Source organism: Puma concolor, chromosome D1, assembly GCF_028749965.1.
Source record: "Puma concolor isolate L17-30 chromosome D1, mPumCon1.1.hap2, whole genome shotgun sequence".
Classification (NCBI taxonomy): domain Eukaryota; kingdom Metazoa; phylum Chordata; class Mammalia; order Carnivora; family Felidae; genus Puma; species Puma concolor.
The window spans coordinates 11,208,997-11,230,255 of record NC_141676.1 but is presented as its reverse complement, the minus strand read 5'-3'; the positions used below and the strand labels follow the sequence as shown (position 1 = coordinate 11,230,255).

At 42.7% G+C, this 21,259-nt stretch overlaps 1 protein-coding gene across 4 annotated transcripts; it reads right to left on the bottom strand.

Moving 5' to 3' along the window:
- Positions 1-4,873: 4,873 nt before the first annotated feature.
- Positions 4,874-19,308, bottom strand: CBLIF (cobalamin binding intrinsic factor). 4 transcript variants are annotated; one of them, XM_086677313.1, is made up of 9 exons: positions 19,189-19,308; positions 18,100-18,276; positions 17,010-17,123; positions 16,415-16,555; positions 14,430-14,611; positions 10,720-10,897; positions 9,158-9,359; positions 6,253-6,371; positions 4,874-5,122 (listed from the first exon to the last, which is right to left on the bottom strand). In XM_086677313.1, the coding sequence occupies exons 1-9, from the start codon at positions 19,265-19,267 to the stop codon at positions 5,061-5,063; spliced, it is 1,254 nt and encodes a 417-aa protein (XP_086533439.1). In that variant the 5' UTR covers positions 19,268-19,308; the 3' UTR covers positions 4,874-5,060. The 4 variants fall into 4 exon arrangements, with proteins under 4 accessions (XP_086533439.1, XP_086533440.1, XP_086533442.1 ...); XM_086677314.1 differs by lacking the exon at positions 19,189-19,308 and adding an exon at positions 19,060-19,078; XM_086677316.1 differs by lacking the exon at positions 18,100-18,276.
- Positions 19,309-21,259: the final 1,951 nt, after the last annotated feature.

Sequence of the window (21,259 nt, the reverse complement as noted above, 5' to 3'; positions counted from 1 at the left end):
ATAAAATCACTCTTTTGCATCAAAGACACCTCAAGAATTCTTCTGGCTGTCAGCTCTGGACCCCCCACCACTCCAAAACCCCATCAGTGACTATTACACAGTATTGGACATTTTAGTTACTGAGATCAGAATGTTTTCTGTGACTAGAAGTGATAGTATGAGTTATTTTATTTTTATTCTTTTTTTTTTTTTTTTTTTTTTTTTTTTTAATCAGAGAGTAATATGAAAATTCAGAAAACCCCTAGCCTTACAGAATTGGTTTGGAGTTTGGATAAGCAGGAGCAAGGTAAACTAAAGTTGACTTCTTTTTTTTTTTTTTTTTTAAGTTTATTTATTTTCAGTAATCTTTCCACCCAGTGTGGGGCTCCAACTCATGACCCTGTGATCAAGAGACATAGGCTCTTCTGACTGAGCCAACCAGGCACCCCATCTGTTTTTTTTAAGACTATATTATTATTTATTATTATTATTTTTTTATTTTAGAGAGAGAAGCTGGGAGATGGACAGAGAGAGAGAGAATCTTAAGCAGGTACTATGCTTATGGGCTGGATCACACGACACTGGGATCACGACCTGAGCCCAAATCAAGAGTCAGCCACTCAACCGACTGAGTCACCCAGTTCCCCAGAAGATTTTATTTTTAAGTAATCTCTACACCCAATGTGGGGCTTGAACTCATAACCCTGAGAGCAAGAGTCGCATGCTTCTGACTGAGCCAACCAAGCACTCCTAGGGTTGATTTCTGATCGCATTCTCTGAGTCCTACTTCATAGAGCTTACACCTTGGTTATACACTAGTTTGCATTCTTTCAGTGACTAGTGATGTTGAACTTGTTCTCCTGTCTTTGGTCTCGTATATTTTTGTCTACCGCTTTCCTGTACGTGTGATTTGCTTGCTTCTGTACTTTGTCTATATATCAATTATCAGTTGTACTATTTATTTTTTTTATCAATTCAAAAATGCTTACTATATATCAAGTATATTAATTCCTGTGTGTATATGATTCAATTTTTTTAAAATTTCAATATGTCCTTTAATTTTTTTTTTGAGGTAGGACCATTTATCATTTTTACACAGTAAAATCTGCCAGTTATTTTCTTAAGAGTTTTTGACTTTGATAATATGCTTATAAGGGCCAGAAATAGGGATATAATATAATTCTTTGGCCAAGTTGAAAATCATCATTTAATATGATGATTATATGATTTTATAATTCACTAAATTCCCACATAACTTTTTTTTAGCATTTTATCCCATTCCCATGTTCTCCCTGATCTGAAGCCAGAGCTACACTGTTTGAATTATTGTCCTTTTATTACATATTTTTATATGTTTGGTCAAATTCACTTTACTTTGCAAAAAAACATCATGGCTGTTTTGCATGTTTGGTGTCCAAGATAAAATTTGGAACCATTTTGTTCTATTCTGTCTCTGTTTCTATTTTTATTTTCTTGTCCACAGTTCTTTTTTCTTTCTCGCTGTTGTTCTTCTTCTTATAAATCTCAGAGCAGTTTGTACTTCCAAGCAAGATTCTTTGTCATTTCAAAGTATTGTAGGATCTGGGTAGGAAGGGGATAGAGGATTTTCTATTTAGTTCCACGTCCTTATCAGAGTGTGGACCTCAATCATGTACTTGCTATAGGTCATTCATACATCTAGTTAAAGGAAAATACAATTGCAATTGGAATTGCAGCAAAAAGCAATCCTCCTTCCTCTCCCTAGCTAGCATCTTCACAAAAACCATCATGCTGAAAATTGACCACTTCCCTGAAGAAAGTTAGGCTTTACCAGCCATGGCCAGTAGAGGTCGCAAAAGCCGCTTGTTATAATCCCTGAAGCCATAACCGAACCCATGCTTGGGCACTACGCATTATGCAATAATGACCCACAGACTACATTTTATTACAGCACTTCCTCAAAATGGAATTGCAGCTTGTCATAGGAGATCCACTGTCAACCTGCTCGCCTGTCCCCCACCCTTGCCAGTACAAATGAACACACAGTTAATTGTAAAAGTTGGGGACAGTCCTCTCTCTCTTTCTCTCTCTCTCTCTCTCACACACACACACACACACACACACACACGCACACACACCCTTTCCCTTTGTTGCCCAATATATTGTTAAATAAAAACTCATCTTTGTTTAAAATAATTTTCCCCATCTTCCGGTTGCTCAATTATTATGTATCGAATGAAGAAAACATAGACCACAGAGAAGCAAACCAACAAAATCAGTGACCATTAATTCTGTCACAGTTAATATACTATAATACTCTGGCATGGGTGGCATTATAATGCATTGTGAACGTCTCTCCATGTCTGCAAGTATTTATCTTCAATGTGAATTTTATGGACTTTAAAAAAAAATTCATTTTAAGGGACGCCTTGGTGGCTCAGTCGATTGATCATCCTACTTTGGCTCAGGTCATGATCTAGTGGTTCATGGGTTCAAGCCCTGCATCAGGCTCACTGTTGTCAGCGCAGAGCACCCTTCGGATCCTCTGTCCCCCACCTTCTCTACCCCAACCCCCATTGTGCTGTCTCTCTCTCTGTCTCTGTCTCAAAAATAAAAATAAACATCAAAAAATTAATTTTAATAGTGCATTACATTTCTTTTTTAAAAAATTAATTCACTTTTGAAATTCAAGTATAATTAACATACAGTGTTATATTAGTGTCAGGTGTACAATATGGTGATTCAACATTTCCATACGACCCCCAGTGCTCATCATGACAAGTGCACTCCTTAATCCCCATCACCTATTTCACCCATCCCCCCACCCGCCTCCCCTCTGGTAACCACAAGTTCTCTATAGTTGAGAGTCTCGGTTTTTTTGCTTGTCTCTTTTCTCTTTGTTCGTTTGTTTTGTTTCTTAAATTCCACAAATGAGCCAGTAATTCCACTACTGAGTATTTACCCAACAAAATGAAAACACTAATTCAAAACGATATATGCACCCCAATGTTTGTTGCAGCAATATTTACCATAGTCAAGATATGGAAGCAACTCATGTGTCCATCCACAGATGAACGGATAAAGAAGATATGGTCTCTATTATATAATGGGATATTATTCGACCATTAACAAAATAAGATCTTGCCATTTGCAACAACATGGGTGATCTAGAAGCATAACGCTAAGTGAAACAAGTCAGTCAGAGAAAGATAGACACCGTCTGACTTCATTCACATGTGGAACTTAAGAATCTCAGTGACTTTTAAGTATCCCATCATATGGATCTACCAGGGTTTACCTCTCCATTGCTCTATTGTTGGACAGGTAGACTGTTGCCATGTTTTCCATATTATGAGTATCATGGCATGTTATGAGAGAGCACTTGTTCACACCCCCTTAGGGTGCCTTCCACCATGGTAAGAGTCCTGGCCTTCTTCTGGAGTACAGTGACGTATGTAATAGGCATGTTTGGAATGAAGGCTTGGGCTGGTGGCTCACACCTTCTTCTCCCAGGAACCACTGTTACCAGAGGGCGGGCTCTTATTCTGAGACGCTGGGAGGGGAGACCTGTGACAGGGCAGGCGAGTCTGTCTGCCTCTGTGCTTCAGTATTAGGAAGTGTACTGAGGCTGCACATGTAAGTTTGCTGTCTAATTACTTCAGTGGATGTTTTGATTCTTGTATATGTGTGTCCTATTATGATTCTCTCCTTTGTATAATTTTCAGAATTGGGATTGGGGGGGGGTCAAACTTAAGAACATTTTAGGTCTTTTGATACGATTTTCTTTCTTCTTTTTTTAGAGAGGGAGTGAGAGCTCCAGAACACGAGTGGGGGCAGGGGTAGAGGGAGAGATAGATAGATAGGTAGATAGGTAGATAGATAGATAGATAGATAGATAGATAGATAGATAGAATCTTAAGCAGCCTCTATGCTCAGCTCAGAGCCCAAAGTGGGGTTAGATCTCACCCTGAGATAATGACCTGAGCCAAAATTGAGAGTTGAATGCTCAACTGGCTGAGTCACCCAGATGTCCCTTTTGATATAATTTTCATATCCTTCACTAGAAAGCTGGTCCCTGTGTTGACTCCTACTAGCAGAGATGGAAGTTATGATTGTCTTTGAAAGCTTAATTTTTCATTCAAATATGTATATAGGATGGGGTTATATGTCTATATGTCTATTTAATATGTAAAATATATAATATTTATGGGGTGGGATTTTAGATGTGTATTTATATTTAATATATAAAAGTTATGTTAAACTTTAATTACATACTAAATACAAATTATATTTATATATTAAATATGTATTTATATATATATTATATAAAATATACATTTTAAACTTAATTTTGCCAAGAATCAATATTAGAAATGGAAGGGGAGAAGTACAACATCATTTACCTAGTTGTATGGGAGTCTCATATGAAATAATTTTGGCCATTTCACTAAGTGATTTTTTAAAAAAATTTTTTTTTTCAACGTTTATTTATTTTTGGGACAGAGAGAGACAGAGCATGAACGGGGGAGGGGCAGAGAGAGAGGGAGACACAGAATCGGAAACAGGCTCCAGGCTCTGAGCCATCAGCCCAGAGCCTGACGCGGGGCTCGAACGCGAGATCGTGACCTGGCTGAAGTCGGACGTTTAACCGACTGCGCCACCCAGGCGCCCCTACTAAGTGATTTGAAAAGTAGTACTTGGTATAAGAAAAAAACATAGGAGATTTAAAAAATACATCATTTCATTTGTAGAAATAAAGGAATGTGTGGTTAATTAATCAAGATCAGAATGAACTCTAAAAATATCAACTGGGCTCTCTCTTCTCCCCTTACCCTAGGTTTAAATTATGACTGGCAGTCAGTGCCTTGAGAAGCTGGACGTTTTTTTCACGGGTCACAGATGTTGAGACTCTAGGGAAGTTTGAATCATTTATTCTACACAGTGTTTTCCATGTTGTTTTTTTTTTTTTTTTTTTTTTTTTTTTTTACCAGGAATATGGGAGCATTGTAGATTTCCACCTTTTGGCATAGATTTGAAATGAAATGAACAAAAATTCCATCATCCTTTGAAGGTGTTTGAGAGAACCTGAAGCCACTTCGTCCTTAGTACTGTGTGAAATTGGCTGTGATGTGCTCATGGTTGAAGGGTATGTAGTCAGCAACGCCTAGAAACAATCAGAGAAGAACATGAGGTGACCGTGGGGCGTATAACCACACCCACCTTCCAGGGGATCAGCTCATTGTTGGAGGACTAAAGTCATCACAGAGTGAAATGGGCAGCTCCGTTGGTATGGAAGAGTATGGAACTGAGGTTTAGGGAGTCCTTGTTTCCAGGCTCCGAGTTGCCATGTGGGGTATGTCTTCGGAGAAGCCCCTTAAATTGTGAGTCTCCTTTTCCTCATGTATTAAATTGCATTCATAATATTTACCCTGAAGAATCATTTTCAGCACTAGGAATAATGACTGCCAGATGCCTAATACGGTACCTGACACGTAGTAAGTGTGCAGTAAATTGTGGTTACTGTTAAACTTGCTTAGTTAAGCCAAATCTAGAGCATTCAAGGGAGAAAGATCTCATATTCATTTTTGAAGATTTTGCAGAAAATAAGGAAGGGCAGTGTGTTGAGAATTCTTGTGTTTTAGGGCAGGAAAGTTAGATGATGGCGGTATTGATGGCTTCCAAGTTGCCAGGCATTGGAAAGAATGACAATTCCAGGCCCAAATCTTTTTGGATCTCAGAGGCTTTCTGTTTATCATTCTTTCCTCAGAGAAGAAAAGTAATTGGCAGACATAAGAATAAGCCTGATTTAATTTTTTTATGTTTATTTATTTTTGAGAGAGAGAGACAGAGACAGAGAGAGACAGAGTGCAAGCAGGGGAGGGGCAGAGACAGAGGGAGACACAGAATCCAAATCAGGCTCTGGGCTCTGAGCTGTCAGCACAGAGCCTGATGTGGGGCTTGAACCCATGAACCGTGAGATCATGACCTGAGCCAAAGTCAGACGTCCAACCGACTGAGACACCCAACCACCCTAAAAAAGCTATTTTAGAAAGCCAGCCACCTGTTCTATCATCTATCTATCCCATCATCTATCAATCATTCAATCAAATCACTGTATATATATTCATAATATACGTGTATGAATATATATGCATAGTCACTGTATGTGTGATTATCGTATATATACATATGATCTCAATTATTTGCCGATTGAACGAATGAATTAAAGAAGAGAATGAAAGAAAGTAGCCTTCAGACTATGGAAGAGATTCCCAGATTCCTTTCCTTTCTCACCTTCATCCAAAGGTGTCTTGCCACTAAGGAATTGCCAGTAGGTCCTATGATGAACATTTTCAGCAATATTATTGATGGAGGAGACAACAAGGCCCCAAGATGTCATTGTGGTTTCAAATCTGTAAGAATAAAATCATGTATGTGATTAATATCTCATTTAGGAAAGGCAATAAGAGGTTAAGGTGAAGGGACAGAGACATTCTCTTTATTTTATTTTAGAGAGAGAGGGAGGGAGAGGGGAAGAGGGAATGAGAAACAGATAATCTTAAGCAGCTTCATGCCCAGCATGGAGCCCAACACGGGGCTCGATCCCATGACACTGGAATTATGACCTGAGCCGAAATCAAGAGTTAGCCACTCAACAGACTGAGCTACCCAGGTGCCGTGGGACAGAGACATTCTAAATGCTTTATAGATCAGATAAAATCATGCTCAAAAGAGAAATTACAAATGACTAATGAATATCAAATTACTTCACTTAAAATGAAAAGAAATTAGCCTGAAGGGAGTTTTTTTTTAACCTGTCAATAAGCAAATTAAAGAAAATGTAAATGCCCAAATATGGGTGAATAATTACGTGAATCGTGGGATGAATATTCAAGACTGAAGTTTTTTGCAGTTACAAAATTATATTTTTCAATAATTTTAAGTGACATTACAAATGCTCCTCCAATAATGTTAAGTGAAACTGTGGGACATAAATTGTACACGAAATAGCTATCCCATCTATGTGATGGATCACAACTGTTTATAATATGCATGGGAAGAAACCACCTACAAAATGATAAAAACATGTCCACAGTGATTATGTTGTGCATGTAGTGTAGATGTTCTGTTTTCTTCTTTATGCATCACCCCCCACCTGTCTACTATAAGTATTTATGACATTCACAGTCAGAAAAAGAAAAATCAGGCAAAATTAAAGCTAAGCTCAGAGAAGTAGTAAGGTAGATTCAGAGGGTTGTTTGAAAGCTGAGTATTCTTGGAGTGCAACTTTGATCCCGACCTGGGTGTAGAAGTCAGGGAAATTATGGAGCTGGGCTGTGGACAGCAGGCACGACTCCCCGAGCCCAATCCTGTGGGGTAGATTCCACATCCCACTCAGCTTCACTCCCTCAGACTTGGTCAGTCGTTCTCCTTGGCATGTCTCTGCAGGACTGGGGTCATGTCACCTTCCCTTTCAAAGACTCTCCTCTTTTCCTTTCCAGCACCTGGCATGTTCCCTCTGCTCCCTCTGCTATCTTAGTCTTCTCCATTTTTCTCTCCTGCTTCCTCTTTTTGCAAACTATAACCACCTCGCAAGGCTTAATTTTCTCCTCTGGATTTATTTCTGTATTCTTCCCTTTATGACAGGACAGTGGAAGACATATGAGCTTCATGGTCAAGTCTAGGTTCAGATCTCAACTCTATTAGCTACATGTCATGTGATCTTAGGACTGTTACTTAGCCTCTTTGGGCTTAAGTGGTGCTATGCGTATAATGGGCATGTAGACCTGTCTCATGTTCTTTTTATTTAAAAAAAAACTTTTTTTTTTACGTTTATTTATTTTTGAGACAGAGACAGAGCATGAATGGGGGAGGGTCAGAGAGAGAGGGAGACCACGGAATCTGAAACAGGCTCCAGGCTCTGAACTGTCAGCACAGAGCCCAACGCAGGGCTTGAACTCACAGACCGTGAGATCATGACCTGAGCTGAAGTCAGATGCTTAACCGACTGAACCACCCAGGCACCCCTTTTTATTTTTTTTAATAGGCTTTATGCCCAACATGGGGCTCCAACTCACGCCCCCAAGGAGCGTTGCATGATTCTCCCTTCAAAAGCTCCCCAATGCTTCTGTTTTGAACACATACAATTAGACACGTCTAAAGGAATTAAGTCTTTTTCTCTGAAAGACATTCTTTCTTTCTGGTACTCCTATCAAAAGTTTGGAAGCTTCTCTCTCTCTTGCCTCTCGCATCCAGTTCTCACAGAGACCTGTGGAGTTTTCCTCGGTGTGAGTCTGTTTGTCCTACATGGAATCTTCATTACTTCATAGATTCATGACCATAGGCACACCCCAGATTTCCTCCTTGTCTCCCATTCTCAAACCAACTAACATTTTACATGACTTTTCTTACTTAAAAACTTGCAATGCTTCTCCATAATGTGGAGTCCAATCTCCTGAGCCTGGTTTTTCAGATTTTTTACATTACCCAGACTATCCTTCTGGATGTTACTTACTTACTTCAGTCCTGTATTCTCTTCTTTAGTCACGCTGGACTACTCGCTCCCGGAATTCCTTGCTTCTTCCTGCCTCCGATGCTTCTTCTTCTTTTTTATCTATCTATCTATCTATCTATCTATCTATCTATCTATCTATCTATCTTGAGAGAGAAAGTGCAAGTGGGGAAAGAGCAGAGAGAGAGAGGTAGAGAGAGTGAATCTCAAGCAGGTTCTGCACACTCACCATGGAGGCGATGTGGGGCTCGAACCCACGAACTGTGGGATCATGACCTGAGCCCAGGTTGGACGTTTAACTGAGGACATTTAGCCACCCAAACACCCCTTGAATGCTTCTTTCTAGCCATTCCCTCTTCCTAGAATACCATCTACCCATATCTGCCCTACAGTACTTCTCCTTCGAATGTGGTCCAAAGCCCCAAGCCTTTCTGGACTATTCTAATCCACAACAGACTCTCCCCTTTGAATTCCTGTTTGTAAAACTCTATCATATGTTGACTTGGGTGATTTAATGTTTCCTGAGAGCCTTGCCTAGTTGGTAGTTTGCAGGCCTCTTGAGGGGTGATGGGATGAAGATCTGTTAAATTATCAGAAGGGAAAAAAGGTAAGAAAAGGCAGGAGAGAGAGAGGATGGGAATTCAGGCAAGGCCTGGGGGGAATGTGCGTGTCGCTTACAACACTCACTTGAACATGGAGCTTCTGCGCTGGGCTTCCTCTAGGACAACAAGTAGCACCGATCCAGCTTTCACACTGACATTGATGGTCTCATTGAAGTGCAGCTCCACCCCCCTCAGCTGGTTATTGATGGTGTATATGACGGTGATGTTGGATGCTGAGGTGGGAGCAGGGTTGGTTTGGCTGGGGAGGGTTGGTTGCCCTTCATGACCTGTGAAGAGCAAACAGGCCAAATTTGTTAAAGACTGTGGGGTTTGTACTATTAGGTGCAAAATCTCTGTTGTTAGCGACTCATCCTAAAAGAAAAACAAACCAAAAAACAAACATTTCAAGGAATGGCAATGATATTGTGTTCTTGGTGGGTTGTTCCGAGGAACTGGTGTGGTCCATGGAGCTCTCATTTCCATTCTAGAGAGTTGTTTTTGGCTGAAGAGCTGACAGCTAGTTTTATAAGGAACGTGAGTTTTGTTGAAGGAATTTCCACTGTGAATCTGGAGGCACTGGTAGTAAGTTGCAGGCCATTTAACAAAACGCCTGGGCAACTGTAGTGTAGAATGGTAGGAAAGACTCCAAAGCCATCTTGTGAAGGTGGGGAGATCACTGGGAAGCAGTCTAAGGAGTTAGGTGAATGTGGCTGTGCTTGGGATCCGGTTGCTTGATCGCGGTCTCTATAGATTCTGTTCTGAGATAGACAAGGAGCTTAGTCATCTCTGCTTGTCTCGGGAAGTCCATGCAACATGAGATGAATAGTGCTTTATACTAGTATTTGATAACAAAGAAGAGTTGGCGCTATGTCTACCAAGGACTAGTTCTCTCTGGAGTGATAAAATTTTTATGCAGGACTCCCACTTCCCTTGTGTACATTTCGGCAGTGTTTGAATTTTAAGTATCCTTGTATTATATTTTTAATTGTATAAAATAGAGATATTTCAAATCAGAGGGTAACGTGCCAGGTTTCCACCCCCATTCCTTTGGTGTGCCAGGAGCACCAAGGCTTCGTATTTAGATCTCCACGTCTGGGCTGAAATGCCAACTCTGCTCTTCTCATAAGTCTCTCAGACCAGATCAGTGATTGGCCATACCTCCTTTGCTTTTGCACTGTATGTGGCTTCTATTTCTATTTAATGCTTATTTCATTCTTCCAAATGTTGTGGTTTTTGTCTATGTATCTATCTCATGACCTTGTAAAGAGCAGATATCTGAAGATACTGTGTAATGTTTGAGGCATTCATCCCATGAATGAGTGAAGTTATATATCATCTGATTGTTAAGACCATGGACCTTCCCCCTTCACCATCATTTCACTTCACTATCATCTTCAGCATCATCTTCACCACCTACTATAGTAGGTGCTCATTTAATGTGTACTGAGTGAAGTGGACATGGGGGCTGAACTCTGAGGGCAGGCTGGCGCGGCTGTGTGTTAAGACACGACACTTGGGAATTGGAAATCAGATGCGTCTCTGCCTACATAACAAGCCTATATGCCACTTGAAATTGATCCACATATTATTATGGACATAAGTTTCCACTTTATACCACAAGGAAAGGCAGATGTTTAGAGTTCTTACCAGGGATACAAGACACATGGGGCACATCTAGGTATGTCTTGCCTTTCAGGGAAGGGAGGATTTGGGCAATGGACATGGGATTGTGGAATTTCCCCAGCTCAATCTCCTTAAGTATTGTGTCCATAGTCTTCTTGCAGTTCCACTTCTTGGGAGGGTGCTTAGGTGTCACGGAGAGAGCCTGGGGCAGGAGAGAGAGGGAGAGAGAGAGAGAGAGAGAGAGAGAGAGAGAGAGAGAGAAGGAGAGGGAGAGATTGGTTGATTAGGCATAGCTGAGAGTTGGCCTTTATAAGCTTTATAAGGGAAACACTTGATCACTAATCTTGGGGATCATCCAGAGTCCAAAATTGAGCTGCCCAAGGTTCAGGACGATGTCTCTTTTGTTCACTCTGTGTCCCCACCTCTTAGCTCAGTGTCTATCACATAGCAGTCACACAACAAATATTTGTGCAACAAACAGATTTGGGGAACACTATTAGGGCTGCTGCATTTATAGTATGTTTTATATAAAATAGTTCTTAAAGGTAGAACAAGGTGAGAGCCGGGCAAAGCAAGCTCCAGGGGCAGCTAGTCTGGAACAGCCTGGCCAGTGAAACATAGGAGAACTCTTTTGTTTTGTGTTGTCCTGCACACCCTTTGGTGGACTCCTCCCACACTTTGTATTCACATCAGGACTGTCAGCCAGAGGCTCCACAACCCTGGCCACAGGGGTGGATTCATGGCCTGGGCTGGGCTAATCATAGCGTGCCATCCTTTTGGTGACAGTGATTGGTGGGCATACACACTAGACAGAGTCCTTCCCTGATATACAGACACTCAGAGAGAGAAGCATTTCTTTCTTTCCTGCTGGGGGTATTCAGCTGGGACCATGTAAGTAAGCAGTGGGCTGCTGGTGACCATCTTCCTCAGCCACTTTGAAGAAACCATGGAGTAGGAGACAATGAAGAAAACCAGGGCTGAGCGATGAAAAAAGAGTGGTCCCTGAAACCATGATTTGAGTCCTTTCTTCTGGCTGCTCCTGAAATTAATCCAGCTCTGGACCCTCTAGTCTATATGAAATAGGAAATGCCAATTTTTTTTCTTAAGTTATTTGGGTTTCTGTTACTTACAAAAATGATTCTTGCTAAATACACCAAGCAGTTCATTCTACTTTGCTGCGTTTTAGATCTCATTGGGTCAAATAGAAATCATAATTTCTTCCTACCTTTGGAGGTTCATTTGAGGTTCAGATGGGATGATAAGCAAGAGCATTTTGTGATGTATGCTATATAAGCTGTCATTACCATCTCCCTTACTTTAGGGTTGTGCTGACCATGACCATCAGAGTATGTCAATGGTCTGAGATTGCTGGTTGACTGATTCACCTGAATCTTAAAATGGGAAATGAGCGAAGGGGGAGGAGAGTCAGAACTGGCTTTGTAAGCCAAAGGCAGTTGATGAACAACCAGACAGTTTGGATAGGCATGACTATCACTGTTAACTTTGGCAACCCTGAGTTGTGGCTCTTGTGAGAGGCCACTTTACAGGGAAATTTGGTTTAAAGGGCATCAGGTAGGTAGGTACTCCTCAACAGCCATATCTTGTTCACTTGCTGTATTCAATTCTCAAATCCCAAAAGTAAGATGTAGCTCTTTGGGATAAAACATTACCAATGCCAACACTTTAGAGAGAAAGGACACATTATGCTGTGAGAAGCCATTGATAACTTTGCATGAAGATGTTTATCAGGTCCCTTTCCAAGTTAAATCCCTACCAGAGGAATTTTGAAACCTTTGGAATAGTGATGGAAACAAGAGAAGAAACTCTGGAACAGAGGAAGTGCCACATGAATGCCTAGGGAAGCCATGTGGGTGGCCCAGACCACTTGAAGGGCACTGGCTTCCTGGAAGGTGAAGAATGAAGGCTGAAAAGGGAGAGACCGTGAACAGTTATTGAGCATCGCCTTGTGCTTGTGATTTGTAAAAACTATCCTTGCATCCTTGTTCTGATTGGGAAAGTGAAATTCAGAGAAATTCAGTATTTGCCCACAAGGGTGGCAGATCTGGGCTTCAAACTCAAGTTGTTACATGTCCAGAGCCCTCTGGTTTTTGACACCAGAACACTTTTAATTAGAAAAAAGTTACGCATTAGATATCTGGCTATTCTAGACTACAGGCTGCTTGAGTAAACTCTAGATGTGTGCCTTAACTCAAGTAGGGAGAGGATATGTCTCCTAACTGATTAGAAATCCACGTGGCCTGTGATATCTGGATAAGAATGAGGTTTTGTCTTTTCATAGGAAAAGCTTTAATTCTCAGGCACAGCTTATCAGAGTGTACCCTGCAGGTGATAAAAATCCCAAACAGAATTCACAAGCCAAACTAACAAGAGCAAACCTTTCTCTGTCTGGCACTAAGGTGAAGCAAGTTTATTTTAAGCGAGTCATAGATAAAACCCATCTTATATCCCTTCCAGACTGCCTGTGATACTCCACACAGCTTTCTAGACCTGAGCCCCGGAGCTGGTCTCATATGATTCAGCCATGGTAACAAACAGTCTTTTGTTCCATGGCAAAATTTCATTCACCATGACATGATACGGAAGCTGACTTTGTTCTCATTAATTGCTCCTAACCATGGCACATGGAGTGGGGACTTGGTGTTCACTCTTACGTTTAACATAAACTGATTTCTAGTCTGTTCATGCCCTTTGGTAATTTCTAATGTGTGGAATCAGGGCCAGTCTCCACTCCTCCCCATGTACGGATTTCTTCCTACCACTGTAGTGTATTAGGTTCAGGGCTGGCATTGTGATTCCATGGTTCTCTGTTTCCTGGGCTTTCTGAGTGGAGAAGGTCATGATGTCATTTTCCAATTAATTACACTAGGCATTTTGAGACTTTGGAGCACAGACTTCTCAGTTGGGGCTAGAGGATTTGGCCACAGGTGACCCTTTAATTTATGATTCTAGTTGGTTATGTCTCCCCACTATCTTTAGTATGTCTTCCATGGGAGGACACTGCTCTGGTCAACCCTAATCAGTGGAAGGGGGTTGCATTTGGAGATGCATCAAGCAACGTCTCATAGAATCTAAGCCTGGGGATCTGGGTTCCCAGGGAAGCACAGGATTGGGTATGTACTTGGGTACCAGACAAACTTGGCTCTGCCATTTAGAGCACTGTGTGAGGTTGAAATGAGATCGAGACTATAAAAGAGCTTGACAAAGATTAGACATCCAATCACCTTTAGGTTATTTTCATTAATCACTTTGAATACAAGCCCACATTTTTTGGATCACAGTAAAGGGCTAAAAAAAAAAGAACACTTGACTGGCAAGATGGAATCAGAAAATTCAGTTTTTTTTAGGACTTGTTTTAATATCCTTATATTTTTTATACATCAAATTTTCATCAGTCTGTAAATATTATGAACAAACCGATCATTATCAGTAATAAACTGATATGTTTCTTGGATTGATTTGTATTTTTTTCCCCAAGAATGAGAAAAGAATTCACATAATTTTATTTTCACACTTTGCCCATGAACTAGGGAAGAAATAAGACTCAACCTACATTTTACCAGTATAGAGACTAAGACATAAGCACCACAAGGTATCTACCTCAGGTTAAACTAGCTGGTCTTTCCCAGAGATGTTAGAAGCCTGGTCTCTTGATCCTACAACCCAGCCTTACCGTATTGGCATGGACCCAGCAGAGAGCGTTGGTGATGTGTTACCTGCATGGCAAGGCCAGTACTGTAGATGTCTCCAATGATGCCATTGTCTTTGATCTTCATGCTAATATTCTTCACGACGTCCTCTAGTACCTGACCAAACAGACTTCTGTAACCTTCCTCTGAACCTACTGGGATCTTGTTGTACATACAAGTCAGAGCCAAGATCACCATTGCTCCCGTGTCTGTGAATCACAGTGGGGATAAGGCAACCATCACCACAACAGTATGAACAAGCAACATTTACTGTGTGCTTATTGTGTTCCAGCTACATTATCTCCTTTATTCTTCAGGACAACCTGTGAAGTAGGACCTATAATCGTCTCCATTTAAGGGATGAGGAAATGGAGGCTCAGAGAGGCCAAATAATGGCCCAAGGCCACACAGCTAGTAAGTAGCAGGGCCAGGATCTGAACCCAGATCTATGTGACTCCACAGCTCATGCTTTTAATTAATGTAGACTGGCGCTTGATTCAATCCCATTTCTCTTGTGCTAGTGTTTATCTTTAAAAATGTCACCAATGCTTGAAGGCTGAGCCATTGCCACCTCTCATTGAAGCCTTCCCTTGGGCAGCCCTATGCCACAGGTGCGGTCTCTTTCCTGACCTTTTTTATTTTTTAGCATGTGTTGTTTGGACCTGTTTTGCAATGTCAGCACTCGCTGCTCTGTTTTGTTGTTACCGTGCTCTGTGAGCTTCTGGGTGGCAGGAACTTTGCACCCCCCCATGGCACCCAGCACAGGGGCATTTTCATGATTTGCATGGGAAAATGTACATGGACTGAATGAGCAAGCGCTGGCAGGACAAGACCGGAACACATGCAAGACTTGCCAGATGACATCTTTTCTTTGACTGATCTTCCCCTCCCTACTGGGATCTCCGCCTGAAATTTGCATAAACTCATTAAAGAAGACAGTGTTGTTGAAACCAGTGTTGGCAAAGAAGGCCAAATTTCCCAAACTGACAGAGACACCCCAGCAATGCATGAGGTCCCAGATGGAACACGGAGACCCGTCTGCTCTTGACTCCCAGGGACATACCAGAGCCTTTGTTTCTTGGTCTGAAAGCCTGAAATGAGAGCGTTTGCTTGAGACAAGAGAGGTTGTTGAGGAAGCATGGGTAATGGGGTGTTAACCTGAGATACACTCTTGCTTGGAGAGTGGCAGAGGAGAAAATGTGACCATGAATGAGGGGCATACAGCAGTGTCCTCACAGACGGCATTATTCAGAGTCGGCACCATCATCTGCAGGAGGGGAGGGTGGACAGAGAAGGACCTGGTGCCATAGAGGGGAGAAGCTTCCATTCACAAGCAACCATAAGGTTGCATAAAGAAGGAATACAATGGTTCCAGTATATCCTTGAAGCGGAGGAGCATCAGTATCTGTTTATGTATTTTAAATGTTTTTTGTTTATTTATTTATTTTGAGAGAGACAAACAGAGAGGCAGAGAGAGATTGAACTCACAAACTGTGAGATTGTGACCTGAGCTGAAAACAAGAGTTGCGTGCCTAACCGACTGAGCCACCCAGGTGCCCCCAGACAGTATCTGTTCAGTTGAAAGAGAATATTTGAATGTTATAAGGAGAAACATTGAGAAGAACAGAGTGTGGAATCACCACTAATGATACAAGAGAAGGTTCAGTGTATGGCTGAGTCTAGACATTGGTTTAATAATTCAAGAATTTGCCTGGAAATAACTCCTGACTTGGGTGAGTGACATGCTTATTGTTTCCAGTGAAGATTCTGTCATTGTCAAGACATTTCAAGTACCGTCCTGGTTTCTTTGTCTTACTATTTCCCTTTCATTTATTCCTTAATTCACATGTCCAACAAATATTTGTGAAGTACCTCCCATCTGTAGACATTTTCATGATCCTGAGCTCTTCCTCCGTGGAGAACTCCCCCTCCCACTGTCCCCTCCGGCCCCCCATTCAGTGCCCGTGATGTTCCCTGCTCAGGGCAGTGCCTGGCAGTGGTGACCGACTCACCCGTGTTGAAGGGGGAGGAATTGGCCAGCAGGATCTTGGCAAAGCGGACTGCTATGGGTAAGGTTGTCTCAGGGTTCTTCTGGCACAGTGCCAGGACCGCCAGACTGGGCCCATAGAAGGTTGAAGACTGAGCATTGGGGCCTGGGAAGGGGACAGAGGACCTCCGTAAGATTAACATCCTCCAGAATGAGGACGTTCATGAAAAAGGGAAAAGCCAAACCTTTTAAATAGAAATGTTTAGAAAACCTGTCCAAAAAGAAAGCCTCCATTTTAGCAAAAGGTAACTTCAACACTTCTCAGAATAAGAATGTCACCCGGCATGAGAAGAGAATAAAAGGGACGAGGCTGTCTTCAGGTGATGGCATAAGTCTGTGTCCCTGGGGACAGTGGTCTTCTCTAGTTCACTAGAGAAGTGAATTCTAGTTCACTAGAATCGAAGTGAATATCTCGCAGTGGGATGATCTCAGGGATCCTAAGCAAAGGCAGCTGTGTTTCTTCCCTCACTTTCCATTCCCCCATCTCTTTCGTTCTAGGCTTAAAATTCTCAGGAAAAATCATTTGCCTCACTCTCCCCTCCCTTCTGATGAGCTCTTACTTGAAGGAGCCCAGTTTTCCATTTGTCTGTGTAGAATCGAAACTTTATTCCCAGGGTCTCGGCAGGAGGAGGTGAGGGCCATGACAGTAAGGGCGAGCTGGCCAATGGTCAGGTCTGTGGAGGAGAGAACAAAAGGGTTACAAAGGTATTGTCAGGGAAGAGTGTGCCTGGCGCCAGGGCTGAACTCTTTGCTTTTTGTCCAGATCATTGAATTTTTAATAGTGTGATTAGATAGGTTTTTTTTTTTTTTTTAAAGATTTTATTTTTAATCTCTTTACCCAACATGGGTTACACACTCACAACCCTGAGATCTAAGAGTGCTTTTCTGACTGAGCCAGCCAGGCACCACCTAGATAATTTTTTGATCTCTCCTTTTTAAGGAAAGAAGTGTGGACAAATTCTCAAGGAATGTTTACTCTGGTGACCACTCCATGACTTGACAACTTCATCGAGAATCTCTGGTGTCTGTTTAGAAAAGCAGCAAGAACACCCATACAAATTCATACCTGAAAATAACTTTAACTTTATTGTCTCACTTGATTGTCAGGGCTACTCCTGGGAGGTAGGCAGTACAGAGATCTGATTATTACTATCATTCTTATTATGACTGTTAGTGTCCTTGTTATTAGAATCGTCTACATTTTGCAGATGCGTAAGTGAGGTTGGTCAGGATTCGTGACCTGTTCAAGGTCACTGAGTTACTTTTATTTTTTAAAGTAGGCTCCACGCCCAGTGTGGAGCCTAAGGCAGGGTTGAACTCAGGACCCTGAGATCAAGACCCGAGATGAGATCGAGAGTTGGATGCCCAACTGACTGAGCCACCCAGGTGCCCCAAGGTCATGGAGTTAATACGTGGTATAGAGCCAGAACTGGAAGCCTGCTCTTTTTACATTTGATCTAGAGCCTTTTCATTGTTGCTGCCCTCTTCTGCGAATGCTCTGACTTCACATGCATTTCTTTCCAGGTTTGTAGGGAAAGGTATTTGGGTGATTCAGGTATAATCTCAGGTGGCATGGGAATAGGGGGTGTGTGGAGTTAGGACCTGGGGCTGGAGAGTCAGGGAGAGTTCAGAGGGGCTCTGACTTCTCACCGGCTATGTCACTGGCCATGAGCTTGTAAGTCAGGAGCTTCTGGGCCTCCACATTGTAGGCTCCGGCTAGATTCATGGCGATCAGGATGCTGGGATTTGGGAAGGCTGAGCTGGTCACAGAGTTCTCCATGAGCACTTGTATGCCATTAACCAAGGGCTGCTGTGCTGGGGGGACAGCTGAAAAGAGAAGGGCATTAACTAACCCCCTACCCTCTCTCTCATCTCAGACACGTGTTTCCTGTGAGTCAATCAGAAGACAGGATTAGCATTGGTACCTTCCAGGATGCTCCCATGTAGGGATGATTATTAAAGAAAAAGGAGAAAACCTTGAGATTTTCCTCTGAGGCCAATTAAACCAAACATCTTCTCAACCCTTATCTTTAAGAAAGTGATTTCTCACTTAGTGACTTCAAGCAATATGATTCATGGGCAGTTCATATTATTTCCAGCACATCCCTCAAAATCATGTTTTCCTTGCATTTTTTTCCTCAGTCTGACATGAAAAATATGGAAGACTTGGGATACGACCAGTCCTCAGCGAGTACCCATATCCCCACTAGCAGTGGCACGAGGTCAGAACAGCTCTGAGCCTCTCTGTCTGTGCCACCAGCCATCATTCCTGCACCAGGATTTCAATCTCTCTTAATGTGAAATGCATAGCCTTCGGAGCACCTGGTTGGCTCAGTCGGTTAAGCATCTGGTTCTTGATTTCAGCTCAGGTCATGATCTCACGGTTCATGAGATTGAGCCCCGAGACCTGCTCCATGCTGAGGGTGCAGCCAGCTAGGGATTCTTTCTCTCCTGCTCTTTCTGCCCCTTCCCCACTTGTTCTCTCTCTCTCTCTCTCTCTCTCTCTCTCAAAAATAAATAAATAAACTTAAAAAAATGCATAGACTTCCTTCTGGAAGAACTTACACTATGCAGCTAGGAAAGATGAACCAAGCGCTCTCCCTGACTCACCCACTTGGAACTCCTACAGTGGTTGCTGTTTGCAATCACTTTCTCCTCAGCCGACCTCAGCGTGTGAGGTTTGCCCCGTCCCTGGGGTCACAGCTTCCCTGACTTCTCCGGAGGAAACGCTGTACTCACAACATGAGCCCTGGGTTTGGGTGCTGGTCCCAGCCACAGCCCAGAGAAGGTTCAGGAGGTAGAGGATGTACCAGGCCATCCTACTCTCTTCTTGTCCTGTCTATGGGTCCCGGGCCCAAATCCTAGTGTTTGAAAGTGGAGTGTTTCTCTCATTTCCCTTATATATGCTTCTCTTTGTAAACCAGTCGGCCCTCCCCTCCCTCCCAGCCACTCCTAACCACTTTTGCTGACCTGTCTCTCCCTGAGGGAACTAATTTCCATACGCTTATCTAACTAGTCTAGACCCTGCAAGGTGTGTGAAGGTGACTTCTAGCTGGCACCGCCAGTATGAGACGCTTGGGGCTGGGGGTGCAGTGAAGGCAGTGATGTCGAAGTGCCCTTTCCCACGATCCTGGGCCATTAGATCAGGAGCTTGGCTGGTGAGTGATCGAGTATAAACGGGCCTTCCTCCTGGGCCTTCAGACACCTGCTCAGACCGCCTCCGGGCTTTTTTTTTTTTTTTTTAATGTTTATTTTAGAGAGAGAAAAAAAGAGCGAGCAGGGGAGGGGCAGAGGGAGAGGGGGACAGAGGATCTGAAGCAGGCTCCACACCAACACAGCGCGTCCAATGCAGGGTTTGAACTCATGAACTATGAAATCATGACCTGAGCCGAAGTGGGCTCAACCCACTGAGCCACCCAGGCACCCCTGTGGCTGTTCATCAGCAACCACTTCCCCGAGGGCCAGGCAGTTCCTAAGGCACTGCCTTACTTATGGTTCAAGGCGCATGCTTTACAACATACCCTTTCATGCAGTCGGGGGAGGGTCTGCTAGGTGGAGGCAGGTTTTGTGCGGTTAATAAGTCACTGTGACCTGGGTCCCAGCCTTGGCTCTTGGAGGCTGTTTGACTTCAGGCAAGCAATGGACCTGAGTTTCCCAGAAATTGTTTTATTTGATTTCTTTTTCCTTATCTGGGGACAAAGCAGTTTCAAACACCCAAGGCTTTCAGGTATTATCTTTTAAAGTAAGAATTAGAAAGTTGGCGCGGGGGGGGGGGGGTGGGGGGTGGGGGGGGTGGGGGGGGGTTGCCTGGGTGGCTTAGTCAGTTAAGCGTCTAACTTTTGATTTCAGCTCAGGTCATGATATCATGGTTCGTGAGTTCGAGCCCCACATCGGGCTCAGTGCTGACGTTGCGGGGCCTGCTTGGGATTCTCTCTCTCTCCCTCTCTCTCTGCTCCTCCCCCGCTCATGCTTGTGCTCTCTCTCTTTCAAAAATAAATAAATAAACTTAAAAAAATACTTAGACAATATGGGATCAATGAGGTATAAATATGAAGTATTAGTGTACTATAAGTATTAGTATATATATATTAGTATATATATAATTAGTATATATATTATTCTGATATATAAGTATCAGAAATACAGCTATATTAAAGCAATACCTCCCTATAACATACAACAGAAATAATATCTTGAGATTACAAAGGAGGGGGATAATTTTTTTTGTAACTACTAGATTTTAGGTGGCTTTTTTTTAGGGGGACGTTCCTCAGTGGCTCCCATCTTGGAATAAAATTCAAAATCCTCTTAATGACCTACAAGGCCCTGTAAGATCTGGCTCCTGGTTGCCTGTTGGGCCTCACCTCCAACTGCTTTCTTCCCTTGCTCCCTCTGCTCCAGCCGCACTGAACCCCTTGTTCCCTGAATCCATCACCCACCTTGGCACTTGCTGTCTCCGTTGTCAAGGACGCTCCTCCTCCAAATATTCTCATGGTGGCTCCCACACGTCCTTCACGTCTTTGCTCAAAGGCCAGCTTTCACCCAGACCTTCTGTCTCATGTATGAGACAGCCTCACCCCCAAAGACACCCACTGTGCCCCTGACTCCTCACCCTCTGTCACACTATGCATGTGGTTCGTTTCCTGTCTCCTTTTCCACTAGATGTTTGCTCTCAGGCAAAAGGGTCTTTGTCTCCTTTTCACTGTTCTATCTCCAGCCCTTGAGTTCCTACCTGGTTCACAGTAGGAACAGAAGAAAGACTTCCTGGATGAGCAAATTCATGAACAGATATAAGACCTGGGTTGCAAAG

Bases quoted from the DNA above. Each gene is read 5' to 3' on its own strand.
- CBLIF (XM_086677313.1), bottom strand. From the start codon at position 19,267: ATGGCCTGGTACATCCTCTACCTCCTGAACCTTCTCTGGGCTGTGGCT. The intron at 16,556-17,009 runs GTAAGAGCTCAT...TCCCCTTCCCAG, and splicing joins GGAAAACTGGGCTCCTTCAA to GCCCCAATGCTCAGTCTTCA. The intron at 10,898-14,429 runs GTAACACATCAC...CTCCTGCCCCAG, and splicing joins GTACTGGCCTTGCCATGCAG to GCTCTCTCCGTGACACCTAA.